This window comes from Cervus elaphus, chromosome 18 (assembly GCF_910594005.1).
Source record: "Cervus elaphus chromosome 18, mCerEla1.1, whole genome shotgun sequence".
Classification (NCBI taxonomy): Eukaryota; Metazoa; Chordata; class Mammalia; order Artiodactyla; family Cervidae; genus Cervus; species Cervus elaphus.
In genome coordinates this window covers 73,161,245-73,185,386 of record NC_057832.1, presented here as the reverse complement: position 1 = coordinate 73,185,386, position 24,142 = coordinate 73,161,245, and the positions used below count along the sequence as shown (strand labels likewise).

Genomic DNA, 24,142 nt, shown 5'->3' with positions numbered 1-24,142 from the left:
GTAGAGTTGTCACTACAATCTCTACCTCCCGTGTCACATGGCCATCTCCTCCCTCAATGTCTCCTTAGAAGGAGACAGTCATGTGGATTGCGGGCCCACCCTACTCCACTAACTTCATCTTAGCTAAGTAACCTACAGCAGTCCTGTTTCCCAATAAAGCCACATTCTGAGGTACAGGGGGCTAGAACTTCAACAGATCTTTTTTAGAGCAGACACAGTTCAATCGTAGTAGGTCTCAGTCAGTTTGCAAGTGTTTTGGTCCCTCTACCTCTCCTGTCACTTCAGCTGGGATCTTAGAAAGGATGTGACCCCCAGGTGAAGCTGGACAGAGGGTAGGGTGACAGTATCTCTGGCAACATGGGCAGGGGACCACTGGGCCCTGTGTCCTTGTCCCTGCCTGCTGCCAAGCCTTCTCCGAGTCTCGGTCTTCATGTCTTCAGGGAAGAATTGTTCTGTGGTTGATTTCACGAATGAGTTGTCCTGAGGGAATAGCAGGAGGTCTTTCTGCAGTGACCAGCCCTGCAGAGGTTCTTGGAGGGTCAGGATGAGGCCTCATAGATCTTATATCCCCAGAACCAGGGATGCAGAGACTGAGCCAAAGGGATGCTCAGAGCATGCTAGGTGGATGGGTATGTAGGGTAGTTCAGTTTCATCATGGCCTTCCTGGGTGATCACATGTTCAAGTGTGCTGTCTCCATTGAACACCACTGTTTGGATGGCCCCATCCCCAGACATCTGTGGATGACATCTGGGGGTCATCTTGGGGTGACCCCCCCACCCCTACCCCCACAGACAGGAAGCAACCCTGTGAGTTCCAAAGACTTAGGGAGTAAAGAATGAGTGACTCATTCCCAGATGTGCTGATGTCAGGAGAGCACCCAGGAGTGCAGCCATGTGGCCCATGAGATGCACCAGGCACCCTGAGCCTTGGACCCTGTGTGGGCTCTGCAAGCATTCACCTGAAATTCCACAGGCGGAGAGGTAATCTTGACCAGGCTCACAGAATCCCAAGGCTTACTAGGAGCCCTGATCTCACTCTTGTGTGGAGGGTGTTAGTCTAAATGTAAACTATTTTCCTTTGGTCTGTTGGGGGTAATTGACAGGAACATCAGTTGGACATCATCCTTTCCTTAGAGTAAAATGCTGATTGCAGAAATTCAGATCCTACAATGATCTGAATCCTCAGATCCACATGGAATCCCCACCCCAGCTGCCACTGTTTATTTGATTGGAGACGGGCACTCTCTCTCCTTGAAACAAGGGGTGGTTTGCTCCTCTGCCTTAGGACAGCGGCCTTGTTAAAGAAGGAACCCTGGGCCTCTCCCCTTCTCCCCAGAGCTCTCTGAGGACCAGGCGTCTGAAGGAGAAGGTGGAGGCCTGGCAGTTGACCAGAGTGCTTTCATCTCCTGGAACTCCACCCTCCGTCGTTTTGGTTCTGAGTTCCCCAGGGCCTTCATGATTAGCCACATCAAACAGAAGGAATCCAAGGAGGTTAAGCATCCAGGCCCAGACCTGGACCCAGAGCCAGGGCCCCCACTCAGCCTGGCCTGGTCTTTTTCCACCAGGCAGCCCAGATGTGCTTATGGGGAAGATCTGGTATTTGGAGCAACCTGGAAATGATGTCCACAGCAGAGCTGTTCTGATAAGGCTGAAGCTTTTCTTCCATGGAGCCCGGCCTGCCTTCACTCACAGCCCATCTCTAGGCTTCTCAGTGCAGCCTCTGGCTGGGAGCCAGAGTTCTGGGCCCTCACGAGTCTGTGGGGGGTGATAGGTCCTGTCAGGTGACCCACATTCCTCCTGTGCCCTGGGAGAAGCAGAGGCAACTCTGGGCCAAAAAATGCACCCCTGCCATAAGTAACGAGCCCCTACCCCTTCCCACTCCAGCCTGGCTGTGTCCTATGGAACCTGATTTGTTCTCCATGACCAACTGGACTGGCCTTGCCCATCTGACTTCCCCTTACTCCCTGCATCCCCAGGCTCAATGTGAAGGCTAGGCTGCACTGGGAAGACCAGCTCCTCCTGGCTCCTGGTGGCCATGGTGATGGGGGACTGACAGGCCAGGGAGGAAAACACAGCACAGGGAATTTAACTTAAGGGCTTCCCCATGACCTGTAAGTCATGTTCATTGCTTGCCTTCATGGAGGGACCTGGGCAAAGACTGAGCTTGGCAGGGAGAGATCTACAAGCGCCACCCTCCTCCCCTTTGTCCAGCTCCACAAATAGCACCATCTGCCCAGTTACTTGAACCAAGAGTACGTCCAGTCCATCAAGAGGTCATGGGGCTCCCACCCTAAGTTGTTTCTCAAGTCCTCTTTCACCCCATCCGAGCCACCAGCCTTGCTGGTCTGAACACCTGTGGCAGCCCAGCTGGCCTCTGGCTCCTGTCCCCGCCTCCTTCCAATCGGGCTCCTTCTCTGAAGCCAGTGTAATCTTTAAAAGAGTAGATCGATCACATTATTCCATTGCTTAACAACTTTTCATGGATTCCCAGCCCTCTGAGACTGTTACGGGCTGAATCGTGTCTTCTCTCCGATCCTTAACCCGGCATTCATTTGTTGAAGTCCTAGCTGGCAGTACCTTGGAATGTGACTATGCTTGGGGATAGGGCCATTAAAGAGGTAACAAAGGTGAAAGAAGTCCGATGGTTGGGCCCAGATCCAGCTGACTGGTGTCCTTATCAGAAGAGGTTGGGACATGGGCACACACTAAGGGCAGACCACTTGAAGACACAGGGAGAAGCCGCCCACCTTCATGCCAAGGAGAGGGGCCTCAGAAGAGACCAACCGTGTTGACATTTTGACCTGGGACCTCCAGCCTCCAGAATTGTGAGAAAATTAATTTCTGTTGTTTGAGTTGCTCAGTCTGTGGAACTTTGTTATGCAGCTCTAGCAATCTAATACAGAGACTATAGTCCAGACCTTCCCTTGATTGATAAGGCCCTACATCCTGTCCCTGCTTTTCCCATTCTTCGTGTTTTGACTTCACTGTCGCTTCTTAGAGGAAGTCTTTCCTAACCTCATCACTCTATCTCAGTAGAGGTCTCCTCTTGTGGCCCCCTGCCCACCTTGTGGTTCTCCATCACAAGAATCTTAATTCTTTCCTTCACAGGCCTCCTCTTGGTTTTACATATCCCATTTCATTGCTTTTGAGATGCAAACTTGCCCCACATTTGAACACTTCTGAGATTTTGGTGTATAGTGGCAGTTGATGCGTCCGGCTTTAATTGCCAGCCTGTGTTCTTTCTTAGTGACACACAACTAATGGTGACTCTGACGGCGTCTTAGATTCACTGACATGTGGTGCGAATGTGTCTGTGTGATTATTTGTTTACTATCTCCACCCATGGGTAACCCCGCAAGGACAGGCTGTTCTAGGGTCCCTCACCGCCTGGGTCTGAAGTATAAGTCACGTTGAAAGGATGCGATCCTTGGAGATGACGAACTGTCACTTTGCTGCAGTCAAAGGTTGGTCCTTTTAAATTAGGGCTTTAAAGTTGGCAGTCCGTGAATGGGTTGGAGGCATTCACACACCTCTGTCCTGCAAAAGATGCAAGAATCCATTTAAAAATACAAGTTGACCCTTGAGCCACTCAGGGGTTAATCTGCATATAATTCATCATAGATTCTCCATATCTGCCATTCCTCGGTCTCCAGAGTCAACCGGCCATGCACTATGTAGTAGTGTAGTAGTTACTATCGAAAAATACCCATGTATGAGTGGACCCGCACGGTTCAAACCCATGTTGTTCAAGGGTCAGCTGTAATCCCTGAAGATTGTGCTGCACGTTCACCCACTAGGAGAAAGCCTGGGGCCGTGCTGGGGGGACGGGAAATGTGCCCCCACCCTCCTTCCTCACCCCAGGCCTTTGGTCAGCTACCCTGGAAACCACAGGAAGCCAATTTCGTCTTTGGAAAAAAGTCACCCAATTGGAAGGGGCTCCTGAATGAGAAAACTCATTTATAAATTCCCCGGGCAGCTTTTTTTGCCCTTAATCTTTTGACCATTGCTTAGATGGCAAGCTGCCCTTTTGTCCCTCTGCTGGAAAATTCAAGGTGGCTGATTCTGCAGACGCCGGTTCCTGGCGGGCTGCACGGCACTTTTTCCTGCAATGAGTGAGCGCTGGCTTCCCAGTCTGCAGAGCTCCCTGTTCGAGGTGATGCCCTCACCAGAAAAGCCTCTTTTAACTGGAACGGAAGCCAAGTTTGCAGTGGGCTTTAGGCACGTCCAGCCACGTCCCTTAAGACAACGAATTCCCCGCCCCTCTCACCAAGGAGGGAGCTCTGTAGTCACACTTTACTGTTCCCAGGGGGCTGGGGTGAGGGCCTAGCGGGCCAAGTAGGACATGGGCAGGGTGCTTGGATAATGAGAAAGTGAAGACTTTGTGAAGTTCACCCTGCTACCCTCTGTCGGAGGTTCACAAGCAGGCATTTCCCCAGAGCACAGCCTCTCTGGCCGAGACATGCCAGCTCCAGGTGGGCTATGGGAGGCCCAGTCTTCTGGGACGGGCCCCGGAGAAAGTATGCCCATCTCCCCACTGGAAAAATAATTCCCATTCTTTCCTTAATCCACAGGCTGCGGCTGTAAATACCTGAGTGTGCAAACATCTCCCCGGGGCTGGTGGGGATTAGGTCGAATCAAGCCTGGCCCACTGCACGTACAGAACTGAATCAGCCAGGGCCCAGGGTTGGGAATCACAGGTGACAGGGAGAGAGCGTGTCGAAGTCTGGCCACCAAGGGGCAGACCAGGCACGCATCTGAGTGGGGTGGGGGGCCAGGCCCTGCCTCTCCCCTTTGCAGATCCAACAACAGGAGGGCCCTGATGTTGATCCTGGGCATCTGCCTTGCTCACAGCACTCCTCCACCGTGAAGGTCCTCTGCTGGGGACTTTCCAAAGGATTTCCTCCTCAGGAACTTCCACCATTATTCTCCCCTTCCCTGCTTTTCCCTGATGCTTGCTGTTCCTTGAAGGTCTCTGAACATCTGTCCTGGCATCACGCATAGATGCTCACCCAGAGGCCTTCCCTCCCTTCTCCACCTGGCTCCAGCCCCACCTGTCTTCAAGCTAAATTCTTAGCCCATGTTCTGTTTCAATCACCAGGACCTTCGGTCATCAAACATTTGCTTGTGTCGACTGATAGCCCCTGCACTGCTGCTAAGGGTATATAGTCCGTGCAAGGGGCAGGCAGACATGCTGTCGTAGGGCAGAGGGATGCGCTGTGACAGAGGAGGGTGGGTACTTGGTACCTAGTTCCCATCCTCACCCCGGGACCCAGAGGGGGACATGATGCGTGCTCTCTGACTGGGTCATCTGGATGAAGCAGGACCTGAAGGAGAAGAGAGGTGTACTCGTGGACAGGGCGCAGGCATGAGGCTTGCCCTGCTGGATTAGCTTGAGGACTGGTGAGAGGCCCTGTGTGGCTGTGGCTGGGGAGGGGAGGGTGTAGGAAGAACCGGTCAGGAGGTCATTGCTGGGGGCAGAGGGGCTGGACATGCGGGGGCCTTCAGTGGCACGATGGGCAGCACCACATGCCAGCTGGCTGCCAGAGATGAGGGGAGGATGATGCCTGGCTTTCAGGCAGGGGTATCTCCCTATGACTGTCTGTAGGGCAAAGGCCCTAGGAGTGAGGGGCTCAGTGGGCAGGGACAGCCCTTTGTCAGTGAGCAGCACACACAGGCCGGGATCCCCCACAGGGCCTCGCTGAGGCCAGCCCAGGCCTGGGGTTGGACAGAAGATGTGCCAACCTGCTTCTCTGGGTGCCGTGTTGCATCAGGTATCTCCATCTGCTCCCTCTCCCTTGTCCAGGTGGGCTGCTTCCTGAAGACCCCGAGGTTCCCTATCTGGGTGGTATGCAGTGAGAGCCACTTCAGCGTCCTCTTCAGCCAGCAGCTCGAGCTGCTGCGAGATTGGAGGATTGAGCGGCTCTTCGACCTGTACTATTACGACGGCCTGGCCAACCAGCAGGAGCAGATCCGGCTGACCGTCGGTGCGCCGCCTCCCCACCCATCCTGTGTGACTGGGGAGCCTCCAGACTGGTCGGGGATGCCGGCCTTAGCACACCCAGTCAGGGCAGGCAGAGAACAATGCAGACTCGACTGTTGGGACTGGGGGATCAGAGGGCGAGTAAGAGCAGGGCCTCCTGCAGGACGGGGCCAGCAACGGGCCTTGAGAAATGGTGGGCTTAAAGGGTGGAAGGTGACGTGGAGACTACAGAGGAAAACGCATCACGCCAGCAAGTTTGGGTTTTTATTCTCCAGGCAAAGGGGAGCCATGGAAGGTTTTGGAGCAAGGGGAGTGATGGGATGAGATATGTTTTTGGAAAGAATTATTCTGGTAGCTGAAGTGGAGCAGGAGGGTGGGGTAGAGACTGGAGATGGGAGGCCAGTGAGTAGGTTCTGTGGTATCTGGGTCAGAGCTGACAGGCAGGAGGAGCCAGGAAGGGTCCAAACGAGAGGAGAAGAGCGGTAGGTGCCCGAGGACTCAGGTCTGAGGAGTACGGTTGTTGATGCTGACCTCGGGTGAGCCTGGGCCTGGCTGATGACTGTGTGCCTCTCTCTCCCTCCCTCCCCAGACACCACCCAGACCGTCCCTGAGGACAGAGACAACAGCCTCGTCCCTCCCCTTGAGCTCTGCATCAGAACCAAGTGAGTCAGGCTCATCTCTGACTGCCGAGCCTTGCCCGAGTGGTGGTGGAGGGGTGGGGGGGTGAGGTGCAGCAGTAGGGGGGGTGGTCTGTAAGAAGGAGAATGGGGTTCCTGGATTGTCCCCACCTAGGAGGGGTGTGTGTGATGGGGAATGGAGGACCCCCGCAGACTGGAAAGACTCAGTGCTTGGGGCTGGTTCATACGTGGCATTTTCTGGTCACTGGAGCCCAGGGAGAAGCGTGTGATTTGTGAGATGACATGTCTTCAGACAGCTTGTTAAAATGCCCCATGTCAGGTGGTGGGGGTGGTGAGCTGGTGCCTCTTGAGACCCCTCCTCATTCAAAGCAGCAGCTGCCAGACATGGTGAGTGCTGTTAGGCCCAAAGGAGGAAGAGCAGGTGAGGTTACCTGGTGGTGTCGTGTAGGGTGGGGGGTGGCAGGGAGGCACTTGAATAGGATCGGAAGTGAGGAGGACCCGGCCTGGCCAGGGTGTGCTCAGCCAGAGCCTCCTGGAGAAGTGATGCCTCTGCGTCAGGGAGGGGCGGCCCTGGACCTTCTGCTGGTGCAGGTGGGGCCCTCTGAACACCCAGTGGAGGCACCCTGGAGCCTCCAAGGCAGTGGGGGGTCCTCCAGTCCTATCACCCCACCCTCGGTCTTTAGGGAGACTGAGGATCAGGCCAGGGGACTCACTTGACTCAGGAGTTCCCTGACCGGGCCCAGAGCTGGGGCGACACTCTGCAGTGGGGAGGCAGAGGGAATCGCCAGCGCTCAGGCTGACCCTTCTCAGAGCCTCTGGGTGGTGACGCAGAGGCCTCAGGGTGCCAGGGGAGGGGCAGGCCAGGAGGGAGGAGACCCGGGTTCCAGCAGGGGAGCAGGAGAACGTGCCAGCGTGGTGAGCGTGGGTCCCAGAGTTTGGATCCCGGCCTCGCCGCTTTCTGTCAGTGAGCCATCGGACTCCTGTCTGTGCCTCACTTTGTCGTCTGTAAAGTGGGGTTGATGGCTGGGCCTGGCTCACATGGCTGTCATAAAGAGTACCCAGAACATCACCAAGTGCCTTGCACAGCCCTGGATATTATTGTCTCAACCGCTCACGACTCCCAGTGACCTTGGGCGGAACCTTTGTTTTCCTGTTTGTGAAGTGGTGGCGATTGGGGTGGAGGATGTGGGCCACGTCTGGGGCCCTGCGTCTCTGACTGCCTGAGATCCAGGGGACTCACCTGGAGCCTAGGGCTGCTGCCCAGCCACCCACAAGCCAGTGAGCCCTTGAATAGAGCCAAGGAGAGAAAGTAGGCTCCACAAACACAGGAAGGGACGTAGAGGAGGTATGGGGACATCTGCCTTGTCCCCCACTCATGCATCCATCTGCTCATCCGTCCACCTGCCTGCCTGCCGGGCCGGGGTGGAGCATTCCTGTGGGGTCATGTGCCGGCGTTTCTTTCGTCGGGAGGATTAAAGGCACACGCAGCCCGCTTTCCTTTCATGTACAAAGGGCCACTCATTCAGAGTGATGAGAGACGGGCAGCAGCGGGGGAAGGAGGTGACACCGACCTTGGCACCTCCTGTAGGATAGGGTGGGGGGCCACCGGGCATCCTTCCTGCAGGAGGGTCTGCCCAGCAGGGCTCCGGGCCACGCCCTGGGCGCAGGCTCTGCCCTCCTCCAAACCCCTGGGACCTTTCCCTGAAGGCCTCTGCAGGAAAGTCCGTCTCTGCAGCCCTCCCCGGTGGCCCACTGCCCCGAACCTCTCCGCTGACCCTCTTTGGAGTAACTCCTCCTTTCCTGAGAATGCTTCTGCTGCAGAACTCGGCTTACCAGGTGCCTCCCAGGGATCCAGGGATTGGTCTTTGTAGGCTCAGCCCTGATTGACAAGTGCTTGAGAATGACTTGGGGCTCTGGTCAGTCCAGAGACATCCAAGTATGAACGTGGGCCTGAGGCTCCTCTCCCTCGTCTGTCAGTGGTCTCTTCTCCTATGACCTACCCCTGCCCTGGGGTGGGGCCATGGGCCCTGAAATGAACCAGTGAAATGACGGCATGTGAAATGATCTGGAGAGGCTTCCCTGAGCCCTTGGCCTGGGGCAGGCGGTCCAGGTTGAGTCCCTGCCCCGCCCTTGTCCATCCCTGCTTACTGTCACGGGAGCAGCCTGGGCCAGACTGAGTCCTGGCATCTCCTCCAGCAGAGCTCCTTAGTGCTTGTCACAGATAGAAAATCATCATATGTGGGCAACACACAGGGTTTGGGACAACTGGCCTGGGGCCCCTGGTAGGATAGCCAGTGAGCCCTTGAATAGAGCTGTTCCCTGCTGGCTGCTGGAGATCAGTGGTCTAGCATGTCTGTGTCTGTCCCCTCGCAGGGAAGGTTTGCTCTAGAGCGTGGTCCCCAGGCTTCAGCGGGCCTCCCCTGCTGGGGCATGGTTAAACACAAATCCCTTGCCCCTTGACGCCCACCCCTGAGCTTCTGGTTCAGTCTGTCTGGAATGTGGCCTGAGAATCTGCATCTCTCGAGTTCCTGGGGGCTGTAGGTGCTGCTGTCCTAGGGCGGCCCTTTGAGAACTGATGCTCTGGTGGCTGGTGGGGATGGTGGCCACCTTCCCCTCCCCCTCCCTGGCTGCCTGGTGAGGGTCAGCCGTCAAGTGAGATGCTGGGCCTCCAGCGTCTGGCCTGCTCTGACACACTGTCCCTGAGGTACTTCCATCCTGGCTCCGCGGCTGCCCTCTGCCCGCCCAGGTCTAAGTGCTGCACCCCCGTGTGGACTTTGCTGAGACCAATTCAACTTCTCCCATCACTTGCTCTACCCTGTTGGGTCCTTCTGGGTAGTTAACACGACACGACTTTTCCCAGCATCATTCCCGGAAAGCTGAGTGGGTGAGTGAGTAGAGGGAATGTGGGATTTTCCCCCTGTGTACCCGTCAGATAACATACCATTGTAATGGGAAACAGCAGGCCCAGCCTCCTGGGATCCTCTTCCAAGGGGTTGGATTACAAAGGCTTTGCATTTTGTTTTCATCCCAGATTCTCAAACAGCTCAAAGGGAGAAACTTGGGAAAGTGACCTTCAAGGTCAGTGAGACCCGCTAGTGCTGGGGCCCTGCCTCTTGGGGGATAGGTCCTACTGCCTTGACAGGAAGTGGGTATGGCTCGAGCTCAGGTCCTTTCCAAGGCCAGTCAGAGTCCAAGCACCTGCTGAAAGGCAGGTCTCACAGCAGCATAGACCAACTTGAGGGCAGGTGGGATTTCTCCATCATCACTCCAACCTCATGAAACTTCTGGACTTGACTCTATGCAAGAAACAGCTGGATGAGACTTGCGTCTTGCTCTCAGAGTTCACAAATGGACAGAAGTCAAGTTCAGAATCAACTCTGTTGCAATGCAGGAAGAGACGCACTGCCCACCCTCAGACTCAGCTCTTGTTGCCCTATAAGAGCCTCTGACACTCACACTAAACCGCACGAGGCACGCCACATGCCCGGCCATCTGGCGGCCTGCTTGGGTCCACAGAAAGGCCTTTGGACAACTTCTGACATGGCCCTTCCTTCTACGGACAGGGTTCTCTAGGGTTGGGGTCTGGCCCCAGGCCACACCCCGAGTCAAGAACAGTGCAGGGCCTGGAGCTTAGGCCCATGCTGTCCCAGCCCAGTGGAAGGTCACTGAACGGGCAGGGTGACTTCCCGCCACCTGGCTTTGTTGCCATGGTGACATTGCACAAGACCAGACTGCCAGACTTCGGAGAAGAGCATCCTAATTGGAATCCACCCCAGGTCCCGGACCATCTCCACTCTCTAGCGTAACACATGCCTCAGCCTCATAGAATCTCCTGTTACCTTTGCTTGTGTCTGTCACCTACCCTCCTCCCTCCTCCGTTCTCTAGCCATCTCAGCAAAAAAAAAAAAAAAAAAAAGCCTGATTTATGGTCATTTCCAAACAAGGCACACACAGTAACCTCTCTCAAGCTTCCAGTCTCAGTAGAATGGGGGAGAAAAAATGAAACGGTTGTCAACAGTCCAGAGAAAAGAGGAAAGAACTCATAACTGGGGCCTGGGGCTGGGCCACAGATGTTTCTGTTTGGAGGATCAGACGAAAAATGGAAAATGTAATTTCAGCTGGGACGATGCCTTTGAGGGGCTGTAGCCGAGTGCCCACCTCCCTCTGCTGCTCCCCCCTACAGCCTGAGGAATCTCTGCAAACACCCTTCTTGCCTCGGTGCTGTCTTCACAGTGCCTCTCACCCGCTGAGGGAGAGTACCCTGGGTGCTCCTGCCACCCAGCCCCCCTCTTCTGAGTCCCCTCCCTGCAGCCCACAGGCACAATGGCCCATGGTGTTCCTTGTTCATGGAATATGTGACACCATGTTGCACAGCATTGAATGGGAGTCTGGAGACCCCGACTGAGTCCTGGCTCTGCTGCTATCATGTGGCTCCAGGTCTGGCTCCATCTGGACCTCCATTTCCCATATGTGGATTGGGTATAATGGTGCCTTCCCTGAGCTGTGGCGAGGTTGAGAGAAAGCATTCCCTTTCCTTTGGAGACCTTGGGGGACTCACACGCGAGGTTGGCCGAGGATGGGTGGGGAGGAGGAAGAATGGGAGGAGGCAGAAGGGAAGGGAGGGGAGGTGGGCCTTGGACAGATCTCAGTGCCCACTGGGGTCAAAGGGGAGGGGGAGTGCAGTGTGAAGACTCAGGTTTTCCTGCTGGTGCCCAGGCTTGAGAAGGGATAGCAGGGGTAGTGGGTGTGCAGGGGCATGGTCATTCAGCAGCACCCCTGGGAGCCCAGCACTGAGCCAGCGGTCATGGAGGGGATGGAGGCAAGTGAGACCAGCTCTGCACGTTAGGGGCTCACAGTCTAGCAGGAGAGGAAGACGCCATAACAGTATGGTGGGGAGAGCCTGGCCGCGGTACTGAGGAAGGATACTTCTGGAAGGAGGGGTGCTAGATCTGACCCGGAAGGATGCGGGGTGGAGAGGGAGGATGGTCATTGCAGGTGCAGGTGTTGCAGGAACAGGGACCCCTTCTGGGGCCCAACAGTGGGCTCTTGTCTAACACTCGGAAATGAGTTGTCCGAGGAGACACGTGTGCTGACAGCGTGAGAGACTTTATTGGGAAGGGGTGCCCGGGTGGAGAGCAGTAAGGGAACCCAGGAGAACTGCTCTGCCATGTGGCTCACAGTCTCGGGTTTTATGGGGATGGGATTAGTTTCTGGGTTGTCTCTGGCCAGTCATTCTGACTCAGGGTCCTTGCTGCTGAAGCACACATAGCTCAGCCAAGATGGATGCCGGTGAAAAGGATTCTGGGAGGTGGTCGGACATGAGGCGTCTCCTTTTGACCTTTTCCCGAACTCTTCAGTTTGACGGTGGCTTGTTCTGTGTTCCTTACCAGGGCCTCCTGTCATAAAATAGCTCATGTGATTGGTTCCTATGGTTCCTGGCCAGGATAGGTGGTTTCAGTTGGTATGATTCCCCCAGAGGGCACAGCTCTGGCCAGGCTCTCAAGTGAGAGGCAGCCCATGGGGCTCATCCTGTAGCTGCTCTGGCTGCCAGTGGCTGGCACCTAGGATGGGATGCTGGCACACTGGATACTTATCTGGAAATCCAAAATGAGTGAGAGGAATTCTGGGGTGTATCTCTACAGGTCAGCTCTGGCGGCTTTAAAAGCAGGCCTGCTCTCTTCTCACTGGTACAGCAAGTCAGCTTTCTTCCCCCTGAAATACACCAGTTCTGTCAGTGTTGAGAATCTGTGGAGGCAGGTAACTGCTGCTCTGCTCAGTGATGGCTGCTGGAGAGGAAAGGGATTCAGTCGTGATCATGAGATGGGCCTGCCCGTGACGCTGAGTGTACCTGAGCTCTGGGGACCACCGCATCTTCACTGAGCTCAACCCCTGAGCCAGTGGTCCTTGACTGGGGGCAGTTTTGTACCGCAGGGGATATTTGGCAACATCTGGGGACATTTTGGGTTGCCCTTGGTGGGGGGGAGGGTGTCAGATGTCCTGCAGTGCACAAGACAGCCATCACAACAGAACTATTCAGCCCCAAATACCCACTGTGCCCACGCTGAGGAGCCCTGCTTCTTCATAGCTGAGTGAGCTTTGATGCTGCCTGCCCACCGAGAAGCCACTCCATTTCACCCTTCCCTTTCTCTATCAGCCCCTGATTGCATGTTTAGAGTTCTTATTCATCCTTGTAATTGGCCTGTAGACTTTCAGAACCATCCCCCCGGGGAACCATTCATCCCCTTCATAAACACAGCATCCCAGCCTTTGAGCTCTTTTAATTTTAAAACATGTCTGCTTTCCTGTTGTAGTTGTACACTGCTTTCTTTCTGTGTTTCTGCTACTCTCCCTGCCTCAGCACCTGTTGGCCAGGGTGCGGTGTGTTGGTTACCTCTATGGGAAGCCTCAAAGCCAACATCAAACCCACAGCCAGACCTTAGGACTCACTGACTGGTTGGTGTGACATGGGCGTCTAGCAGCAGATGAGAGTGACTCACCCCTGCACTGAAGCCAAACTATTTTGTCAAATTGGGAGCTCAGAGGAGAAGCTTCTGTCTGCCTGTCAGTATGGGGAGGGTGAGGCTGTGAGGGATGGAGAGGGATGAGGGAAGGGCACTGGGGACCAGGCTGAGGGTGGATCTTATAGGGATACAGGAAATCTGCTCTATTTCTGACTCTTCCCCTCATTCTCTCCATGACTGGAGGCAAGAATCCAAACTGGTCTTGGCAGTAGTTTCTCCTTTGCAAATCTGGGTCCCTGGTGCCTGTCTGGAGGCAGGCTGTGGGCAGGAATGTCGCTCTTTTCTCTGCCTTTCATCTGGGCATCTGGATTCAGGATGTGCTCCTAGTGTCTAAGATTTTGATAGGAACTTTACGGAAGCTGATGCTCCTCTACGGGGCTTCCCTGGTGCCTCAGTTGGCAATGAACCTGCTTGCAATGTAGGAGATCCGGGTTCGATCCCTGAGTCAGTAAGATTCCCTGGAGAAGGGAATGGCAACCCACTCCAGTATTCTTGCCTGGGAAATTCCATGGACAGAGGAGCCTGGTGGACTACAGTCCATGGGGTGGCAAAGAGTCGGACACGATTGAGCGACTAACACACATACACACACTCTCCTCTACAAATCTTAACAGGACAGTAAAAGGTTTTTAATGATGTGTTTCAAAACTGCAAAGATGATGAGCAGAGAAAGCAAATTGAAAACCTCAAGTTGCCTGGTAGAATCAATGAGGCTCTGCCTTATGTGGCTGCAGGTTGCTCAAGTGCTGTTTACCCAGTAGGTGCAGTAGGTCCACATACTCCCTTGGAACCTGTGGTCATCGCAACCCTTCTCAGCTCATCTTACCTCCAGAGCCTGCTTGGTTGTGGAAGTCAGATCTCTACCCATCTTCCCCACCAGCTGGACCTCTATTAGCTACCGTGAGCTGTCATCAGGGTCCTGCACCGGTAGGGCAGGCAGTGGGCACTCTTCACCAAGGAGAAGCCTGACTCCTTCTGGGGCTGCTATGTTGTCTCCAGACACCATCCCAGTGTCTCTCCTTAAAGCAGTGATGGATGCTCTGATGCTGATGGTTCCATCAAATTAGCTCAACCCCAAAGCATCTAATAGGTTCCTCTAGATCTATCTCAGTGCCAACAACACAGCACCTCAGGACACTGTCTAAGGCACTCGGGTACCAAAGAATCACTTAGTCCACGTTCCAGTGGAGCAGGTAATGCTGACCTTGTTGATGCACAAGACATGACTGATGATGAAGCAGAGGTTAGGTCCGTGGAGGAGCATGAGAGGTTATCCTGCCTTTCTTATCACAGGGTATGCTTGGAATGGATCTTGTTAAGGTAGTTCTTCCAACAATTACTCTTGGGAGAAACTCTCTTCTAGAAATGTATGCAAACTTTTGCACATCCAGACCTGCCTCTGAGTATCTGAGACTGGAAGGATTCCAGGGACCAAGTGGTTCGGGTGATGAAATGGTACCTCTCTTAGCCTTTTATGCAGGAAGAAAAGAACCAATTTGCCAAAAAACCATACAACCCCATTTTGGGTGTGATTGTGCAGCATCCCAGGACGCTACCAAATGACATTGAAGGGAATGCAGAGCTAGTTTTGGAGGGTTTCTTAAAATAGTTTAACATTCATGGCTGAGCAGCTATTCCATCGTCCACAGCCTTTTATGCCGAGTGTTTTAACAAGAAGATGCATTCCAGTGTTCATATTTGGACCAGATGAAAATTTCTTAAACTGTCACTTGACACGCATGACACGGGCAGGGCTGTGCCCGGTGTCTAGACTATGGCAGCCATTACATTCTTACATTCCCTGGGGAGTTATGGAAGCCCTGGGCAGGGTGGAGGCCTCGGTGGAGCTAGGAGGAGAATGCCGTAATAATTGTTACAAAATGAACTACATGCAAATATTGTCACCCACACCACACCTTTCTATGGGAGCAAGGAACACAAAATTACACTAAGATTTTTTTTTTCTTCTCCAAATGACAAGAAATCTTTTTGCTCACTTGAAGGGAAATGGAATGATGTACAGTGTGAAAAATACTCCGTGGGGGTCTTACAGTCTTTATAGAGACCAAGAAGTTGCTGGTCATTGGTAGGAAAGTGGGTTGGAAGAACAGAACGAGTATGAATCCCCCTGCCTCTGCAAGGCTGTCCCTCTCAACTGGAAACTCAGAGACATAGATGGGGTCCCGAAAGGCAGGCACAGTCATGAAGAAAGGCAAAGAGCAGAAGCCTGAGGAGGGAAGGAGAGAAATTCAGCGGGGTTCTAGGTTATTCATGAAGATGGAAAATACTGGCTTTATGGTGAACCACGACTGAAACTTCATGGTACTTCTAATCACTTGGTTGGAAAATGCAGCAGTCTTACTTTGAGAGAACCTGTTCACTCCCATCTTGCTGCAGGTGCAATCTCAGGGATACAGACAGACCTCAGAGGTGTTGTGGGTTCGTTCCAGACCCATGCAGTAAAGCAATTCATATGAATTATTGGTTTCCCAGTGCATATGAAGGTTAGGTTTACACTATCCTGTAGTGTGTCAAGTGTGCAATAGCATTATGTCTAAAAAACAATGTGTATATCTTAATTAGGAAATACTTTATTGCCAAAAATGCTAACCATCATGATCTTCAGTGAGTCGTAATCTTTTGTAATAATGTCAAAGATCACTGATCATGGATAACGGTAACAAAGATAGTAATAATGAAACAGCTTGAACTGCAGAGTCAGCAAATGCTGTTGGAAAAAATGGTGCTGATAACTTGTTCGATTCAGGGTTGCCATAAACCTTCAATTTGTAAACAAACAAACAAACAAACAAACCCCACAGTATCTGCGAAGTTCAATAAAGAAAAGCTCAATAAAATGAGGTCTGCCTGTGCTGGGCTTTCCAGTGCAGATGTACAAGTAAAGTAAAAAAAAGTGTCCCATTCTTCCCTCTCTGTGACAATTTCAATTTTGACTTATAAACTTTAGGGTTTGAAAATGTCTGCTCCCCAAACCCCACACCCTGGGAAACATTTCAAAACCCCAGCCTCAAACTCCATGTTCTAGTACTGCTATTGAGGTATGCAACATCTGTTTCCTGGTTTGTATAATGTTAGGATGTACGTTTGTGTATAATGCACCCAATGCCAGATTTTTCCGAAGTATTCTGCCTGCTATAAATGTGATTCCTCTCAGTCCTTTATAGAAAACTAATTTCATGTACTAATATTAAAATTAAGTGCTGGTCTCTCCTATAATGACTTTAATTTGGGGATTGAACTATGATTAAATTATATCTAACTCTGCTGAAGTGTTAGTTGCTCAGTTGTGTCTGACTCATTGCAATCCCATGGACTGCAGCCCGCCAGGCTCCTCTGTCCATGGGATTCTCCAGGCAAGAATACTGGAGTGGGTTGCCATTTCCTTCTCCAGGGGATCTTCCCAATCCAGTGATCGAATCCGAGTCTTGTGCATTGTGGGCAGATTCTTTACATCTGATCCACCAGTAAGCCCTGTCTAACTCTGGACTCCTATTTAATCATACTCACTGCTTCTTAAAGCTTCCTAAAGTAATTTTTTGAAAATGCAAACCTGTGTTTTACTGAACTGCTCACAGCACTTCACTAACTTCTCGTGGTTTTTAGAGCAAAGGCCAGAATCCTTGCGAGGCCTCCTAGGTCCTGTGTGGTGCAGCCCCTGCAGGCTCCCTATGTCCCCTGCCTACCTTTCTGGGCTCCGGCAACTGGACCCCCTTCTGTGCCTTGAAACCTCCAGGATTGCTCCATATCTGGGTCTTCCCATGTGTCTTTAAAGTGCCACCATCTGGCCCCCCCCCCGAAGAGCGGCTGGACTCAGATGTGTGTAGATCACTCGGCTTGTCAAGGGGTTTTGGGTGCATTTGTCTTATAGGGACCCGGTGTGTAGTTTTGTCTGTGGGTGTGGAGGAGTGACGTGGACATGATGAAACTTGAAATCCTCGAAGCCCTGGAGATGGGAGATCAGGTGAGTGAAGACAAGAGACGGTTCCTCTGTGGCCCCGCAGCTCTAACTCTCTGTCGCTCTGTTCTTAGGTGGAAGGGCGCATCAGTGGACTGGAATGGCTCGGAACCCATCCTGTGACCCTCTGTGGGGATGAGCTCATGGCTCCACCTCTCATCACCAGGGGTGATGGCGGAGCCCTGGGCCTCAGGGACAAGTCTGGGCCAGCACCTGAACCAGCCCTGCCGCAGAAGTGTCCAAAACCTGCCTGCCTCTTCCATGAAGGGCCTGCCGGGGAGCGACTCGGGCCCAGTGCGCTGCTGTGTAGCCCCTCCCAGCTGAGCTGTGACTGCCAAGGGAGGCTGGTGGGACCTCTGCTGCCTTTTCTGTGCATCCCTCCCTGACTCCCTGCCAGGCCATCCCCTCGTCAGACCTCTGATGTGGTCAGCCGAGGGATCCAGGGCACTCGTTATTTCTGAGAGTTGGTTTCTATAAACCAGGAGTCGGATCTTTGCTGAGGCCCAGTCTCATTTGTTCTGTTGCTGCAAAGGAAGCTTGAGGTTTGTGAGGTTCATAGCTGGGGGCGGATGGTGACGGGTGGAGGGGGCCAGAGCCCTGGAGACCTGTGGGCTCAGTCATCACCCAGCAAGAGTCTCTATGTGAGACATACCCTGTGGCCCAGAGGTGTCCCTGGCTGGGCTTATGGTCTGGCCTGCCTTCTGTTGATCAGCCCATGTCTGAGACACCAAGCTCCATAAGCAGTCCTGAGCAGGAGTAACTCAGGCCCCCTGGGATCCCAGCTCAGGGCTGACCTCGATGCCTGTGAGGCCCCATGAGGACAGACATGTGCACCTGGAGGGTAGGCTACACATGGCCAAACAGGTATGGGGAAGAGAACCTTCTAGGGAGGGACCTTTTGGCCCTGGAGGACAGTAAGATGAGGATGAGAAGAGGGACTAGATATGGTCCCTTGTGTGACCGTAGTGAGGCATGTGTGGAGAAAACTGGCTTAACTGTGGGTGGGCAGAGCCCATGGAGACCCTCACACTCCAGATTGAGGGTAGAGTAGGTGGGAAGGGTAGAGTACGTGGGAACGGGGAAGACTCCATAGTCGCCCGAGAAGAGAAAATTGTACTTGGAGCCTCCTTCATTCCAATAATTTATATCCTACGGATTCCAAAGAGGAGCACGAGCAAGCATAGAAAAGCAATGGAAGGCTGGTGAAGAAGGAGACCAGAGAGAGTTTTGTCAAAAACGGAAGCTACAGACCCCTCTGCAGTGGCTCCCCACAGTGGACTGAGCGAGGGTACCCAGAAGTAGAACACGGCCTCCAGGGACCTCTGTCACCTGGCTGCCCACGTGGGAGTCAGGAGCTGCATCGTGGACGAGTCCCCCCACCCCTACCCTACACACACCTGGCTGTGCCCCTCGAGTGCTTGGCTGGGATTCTGAGTGGGGCCTGCAGAGCAGAGTGTTCACACGCAAGGACCAGGCACGCGCTCCTCCCACATCTGCCCTGACCCGGGGAGAATTGTAGACACTGGATGGCAGCCAGTCCCCAGCTTCCGTGTCCCCCCTTAAGGCTCAGGACACAAACAGCTCGGGGGTTGTGATCCCCCGGCAGTGCTGGCCGAAAGGAGACCCCCTCCTTCTCTTTAAGAGCCAAGCATACAGCAGGCAAAGCTGGTGTTTGATGGTGACCACTAGAGTCTGTTTAGTGCTTTCGTGGGCTGGGTAAAAGCAGTGGCGGGACTATGGGTCTTTGGGGAGCAGCAAGTAGGAGCCGGGAGGGAAGTGAGAGGCCAGGAGTGCTTTGTCCTGGCTGTGCCGAGGCCCCCGTGGGGTTTGCTGTGTAAACTCCAGTGGCCATTCACTGCAGGCGTCCAGCAGAAACGCTTCCTATATGTCCCTGAAATGTTTATGCATTTGTTTTCCTTGGCCAGGGTTAGGCTGCTCCAGCTGAGCGACCCGGGGGAGGAAGTCGGTTTCCCTGCAGCAGCCTTGTTTATCAGCCTGGGAAGGAAAAGTGTGTCTTTTCAATAAAACACTTAACCTCCTGACCAGGGCACCATTGGCGGAGCTGGAGAAATCAAAATATTCCCAGCATTGCTTGAGGAGATCAGTTCCAACAAATCACAAAAGCACTTTTTCTAGAAGCCAAGACACAGGTACAAGTGCAGTATGACGCCCCTGGCCTGGAATTTTCTGGAAAGGTAGATGAGCAAAGCCCGACACCACCCTCTTCCAGGTCCACAAATCAGAATGAGCCCACGGTGCTGCTGCCAAACTTGTAAGAATGAAATGTAGGCCCTGCCTCCTTGCACATGGCTTTCCCATCTGGGCTGCAGAGTTTTCGAGGGAGACTGTGGGTGAGGGTCCATAGTGCCCCCAGATTATATTAAACTTTTTGTGCACGTGTACATTTGTGTAATTTTCTGTGGAGAGAGTCTGTAGCTTACCTCACAGCTTTGATCTTGCAACAAGTCCCTCTCTTTTCCCCCAAAAGGTTAAGAACCATATCCTAGGGTTGAGTGGCCTCTCAAGGGCTGAACCTGGGCTTGGCTGCTCCCTCTCTGGCCTCCACATGCATGGGGGAGCCAGTTTATTGAAGAAGCAGACCTCTGTGGGATGCGAGCAGGAGGCAGCTTTATTCTTTCTCATTACAGTTGGCTCTCTATATCCATGGATTCTGCACCAGCGGATACTGATAGCCCAGCGATGGGACTTGAGCATCCTTGGGATTTGGTACCCTTGGTGCCTCCTGGACCAGTCCCGCTCAGAGGCCAAGGGACGTTGTCTGCATTTCCGTTTAGATTTCTTTTCAGTGGTATTGGTCTCTTGGCCTCTGGATGAAAGGGCAGTCTGGTTCCACTGCTCTTCTAGCAGTGTGAACAGTAAGACCAGGCTGATGGCAACACTTAAGTTCATGCTCTCATCACTGGAAAGTTCCTTCTCCTCCTGCTAGTCTTATGGGGGACCTCTAAACCACAGGGGTCCCTCCTGAGTCAGGTGACTCATCCCCAAGCTGGAGCTCATGGAGGCTCCCAGCACTGGCCCCACCCCCACTGCTAGTAGAGTCAACCTCCCTCTTTTCCCAACTCCAGAAAGACTGGAGTCTTCCTTCTGCAGGATCCATGTTTGAACCAAGCAAAGCCCCATTACATCTTCACCTCCTCGGATCTTTTCCCCTCAGGCTGCCTGTCTGCTCAGCCACCCATCGGGAGCAGCGGCATCTTATTATCCCCAGGCAGGAGTCAAGGACAGTCCCACACTCAGGGCTCACATGACTGGCTTTTGAGGAGTTTTCTTGAAGCCTCCCTCCCTTGGCTTCGGGAGAGGACATGCTTTATTAGGAGGAAGTGGGGAAGGGGATCCCAGCACATGGATGCCTCCTCAATGAAGCCCTTGCCACCTGCTGGCCGGCTCCACCGCCAGCCCAGGGCTTTCTCACCTTCTCCTGCAGCTGGCGGGTGTGATGATCCAACCTTGGCAGAACTGTTCACATCTGTCTTTCTAAGTTCTACACAGCGGATGCATAGGTAAGAGTTTCCAGAAGAGCTGCGAGAACTCCCTGGGGATCAGAGTCGAACCAGGGATTAGAGGGGCATTGGGGGAAATCCTAAGGTGGGGTTTCATCCAGACCCCACCTGACTGCTCCCTAGGGTCTCCGTGTGTGTCTGAGCCAGAAGTCAGGAGCCAAGCTGGGGCCTGGCCCATCAGAGGCACTGCTGATGGAAGAGCGGGCAACCGTGGGCCCAGGTTCCTGGGAGGGCTGGGAGTGGTGAGGGGAGAGCCTTGGAAGCTCTGCCCTAAAGCTTAGTGGGGTCACAGTTTGGAAGCACAGAAGTCATCCCCATAATGAAGAAGTACTGAAGGAGCGAGCAAGTGGAACGCCATACAGACACAGGGGGAAGAAGTCACATTGGGAGCAGAAGGCCTGAGTTTAGTCCTGAATCACTGCTTCCTGCCTGTGTAGCTGTGAGCACTTGACATAAGCTGTCTGGAGCTGTTTCCTCATCGGTAAAGTGAACCCTCATCAGGTCATAATGAGGACGAGGGGCGTTACTACACCTTGAGCACGGGGAGCAGGGCTGCACATCCCAAGGGCCAGGGAAGTGTTTGCTCTTCATGTTTCCAGCATGAGTGAGGAGAGGTGCCTCGGTACTGCATCCAGCCTCGACCGTGAACCAGGATGGGTTCTGACAAGCCGAGAACTGGATAGAAGATCCTTCCATGTGAGCCCACCAGAGTCCATGATGTGGGTTGGTCTCACCGGGGATGACGTAAGTGAGAGGCTCCGAGGATTAGGAGAGGGGGCTGAGGAGGTGAAGACCCGAGACAGCAGGTCCTGAGATGGGGTGTTTTCTCTGGAGACAAGGACTGCTCAGAGCTTTCCTTCACCTTTCTCCTTGGTGGGGGTGTGGGTGTGGGGCAGAGAAAGGGGCACATCCAGGGGCTACTGTGGTGGCCCCAGGGGAGCAGTCCTAGCAGAAAGGCAAGGAACCAATGGTGGGGGGACCAATGCTGTGGCCTTCACCAGTGGCGGCCCCATGGATGATCCTCACTGGTCACTGATTCCTTACTGGATCCTGACACTTTCAGGGGGTAAAGAGGCCACCAAGTCCATCTGCAAGTATTTCTCTCCAACCACCAGAGTCCTCCTCACTCCCTAATCATTCCCTAATCCTCACAGGCCTGTGGGAGCTATAATTACCAGGCAAAAATCCCAGGCATTTGTGATAATGGAGATTGCTTAATGCGGGACGAGAGGTGGGCTGGACCAGTGGGCAGGCAGACTTCCCGTGGGTCGGAGTGCACACTGCCAGGGCCTCTGCGTTGCTGGGGTCGCTGCTCCAGCAGACCCAGTCTGCATGAGAGGGGGCAGAGCACCCACCCTGGCCAAGTACTCAGTCTGCCTTCCCACCCCTCCTTCCACGCCACTTTCATATCATGGTGCTTCATCCTGCCGTCCAGCCCACATTCCCATAAAATACCCATCCTGTTCCTCAGGAAGACACTGAAGGACTCCTCTTTACAAATGGGGGAGCTGATCAGAGAGAAATCTGTAATTAAGAGTCCTCCTAGGGCGTTTCTCCTTCACAGGCGTCTCTTGGAAACCAAACCACCACGAAGGTCTTCAGGTGGAAAGGAGCACATATGATGGGAAGGCTGACTCTAATCTGCCTCTAATTCTGGCTCCCCCACTCCCTTCTCCATCTCCATGCACTCCCCACCCTAGACCATAGCGGCTGCTGGCCCAGTGAACTCCTTGCGGCCTAAGGCCTTCCCTGGTGCTCCTTGCTGTACCTGGGTCCCTGCTCTCCAGCTCCCTATGTCTGTCCATCAAATACTGCCTGTCCCTCAGGGCCCGTGTCTAAGACCCCACCTCTAGGAAGCCCTCCTGGATTACCCGGCTGGATGTCCTTGGTCAGCTCCTCTCTAACAAGCCCAGAGCCCAGTGAGTGGGGGTAGGTCACACAGCTACAGGTTTCCCCCTTTAGTGTGTGTGTGTGTGTGCATGCCTATCACACACACACACACACACATCTATACCACACACTGTGACTGTGTTTCCTTATTCCTGACCTGGGGGTCCTGGTCTTCACTCTCTCCCTCCTTCCCGCCAGCAACCCATACCAGTCCTGTCGTGGGGGATGAAGCCCAAGGTTCATTTTCCTCTTTGAAGAAGCCCCTTCCAGCCCACACCTGCCCCCTCCCTTCACCCTGTGCCCCAGCTCCAGCCCGTCACTGAGTGTCTGGCTGCCAGGCAGCCCAGCTGCTTGAGGTGTCCAAACTGTTGAGTTAGGTGTGGTTTTGAGATTAAAGCCAGCGCCTTTCCTGTGGCCTCTGATAAGAGTGATCCTGGGTGCTTATCTGGCAAGGTCTGTTTTAAGGCCCATGGACTTCTGTGAGGCTCAGCCAAGTCCCACCTCCATGCAGAATGGAGCCCTGGGGGATAAGCGCCCTTCTCCCCATCTTCCCGGGCCCTGCTGGGGCACCCCGGGGCAGGTAGTCTCAGGCCACGGGTGGGGGACACTGGGCCCTACCCCCTCTGCCTCACCCCTCCTCTGCCCCAGCACAGGGGCCAAACCTGAGGGGGTGCTCTTAACAATGACGTCAGGACACTTGTGTCAACAGACTGTGCTGTGTGGGGAAGTTTAGTCTGAGGAAGAATTGTCCCATTATCAGTTGGTCTCCTGACACCCTGTTCTCCAAATTCCTGGGCTCAGATCCTCCTTGGATTTTACTGCGGGCCTAGCGCTCAGAGGAGGAAACTCGTATGGGCGAGAAGTTGCTTCTTTGAAGCCCGACCCTGAAGGAGGGTAGGGGAGTTGGAGGCATAGGGCGCTCCATGTGGGATGGGAGCAGGGCAGAGTTGCCAGGGGAAAGGGGCCTGGGGAGTCCAGGGGGTGGGGGTGGGCAGGAAGATGGAAGATTTTAGGGCTGGCTCCTGAAGGACTTTGCACGGCAAGCAAAGAAGCTTGAGCTGTCTCTGTGAGCACTGTGGAGCCATGGGGGGTTTCAGAGCAGGGCGGCAGTAGAGCCAAGTTGGTTTAGAAGACGAAAACTGCAACAGTGTGGGGGGCGAGGCAGCTCAGAGAAAAGATGCCAACTTCCAAGCTAGGGCCACGGAGAGGAGGGGCAGCAGGGTGATACCCTGCATTTTAGTGATCCAGCCTGGGGAGCAAGGTGGAACCCCTTGGGCCTGCCTGGAGTCAGGGCCCCCATCTCCCTAGCTTCCTGGCAGGCAGACTTCAGCCATGAGTAACCATCCCCTCTGTCAGCTCCCCTGTCGGCACTGGCGACCGCGATTCTCCTGGGAACAGTCTTTGCAAAACATGTCTGCCCTCCTGATGAAGGCTTCCTCCATCTCCTGCCTTGGCAAACCATGAAGGAGGGGGCCTCAATGTGAGGAAGTGCCCAAGCCTTTGTTCTGGCCTCGGCCACGGCTGGACCCATTGCCCATTGTTTCTAGAGCTGTTGGTGACCTTGGGCCAGCTGGACGGGACCGGTCGGCTCCCTTGGGCCTGGCCACCTCCAAATG

At 54.0% G+C, this 24,142-nt stretch overlaps 1 protein-coding gene and 1 pseudogene across 1 annotated transcript in view; both read left to right on the top strand.

The window, feature by feature from the left end:
- Positions 1 to 17,610, top strand: part of MINDY4 (MINDY lysine 48 deubiquitinase 4) — a 108,988-nt gene extending 91,378 nt beyond the window's left edge. The window contains exons 16-18 of the mRNA XM_043871937.1: positions 5,804 to 5,984; positions 6,570 to 6,642; positions 17,190 to 17,610. Coding sequence (XP_043727872.1) covers positions 5,804 to 5,984; positions 6,570 to 6,642; positions 17,190 to 17,238 — 303 coding nt within the window. The 3' untranslated portion in view covers positions 17,239 to 17,610. The remainder of the gene's footprint in view (positions 1 to 5,803; positions 5,985 to 6,569; positions 6,643 to 17,189) is intronic.
- Positions 11,375 to 17,183, top strand: LOC122674638 (annotated as a pseudogene).
- Positions 17,611 to 24,142: the final 6,532 nt, after the last annotated feature.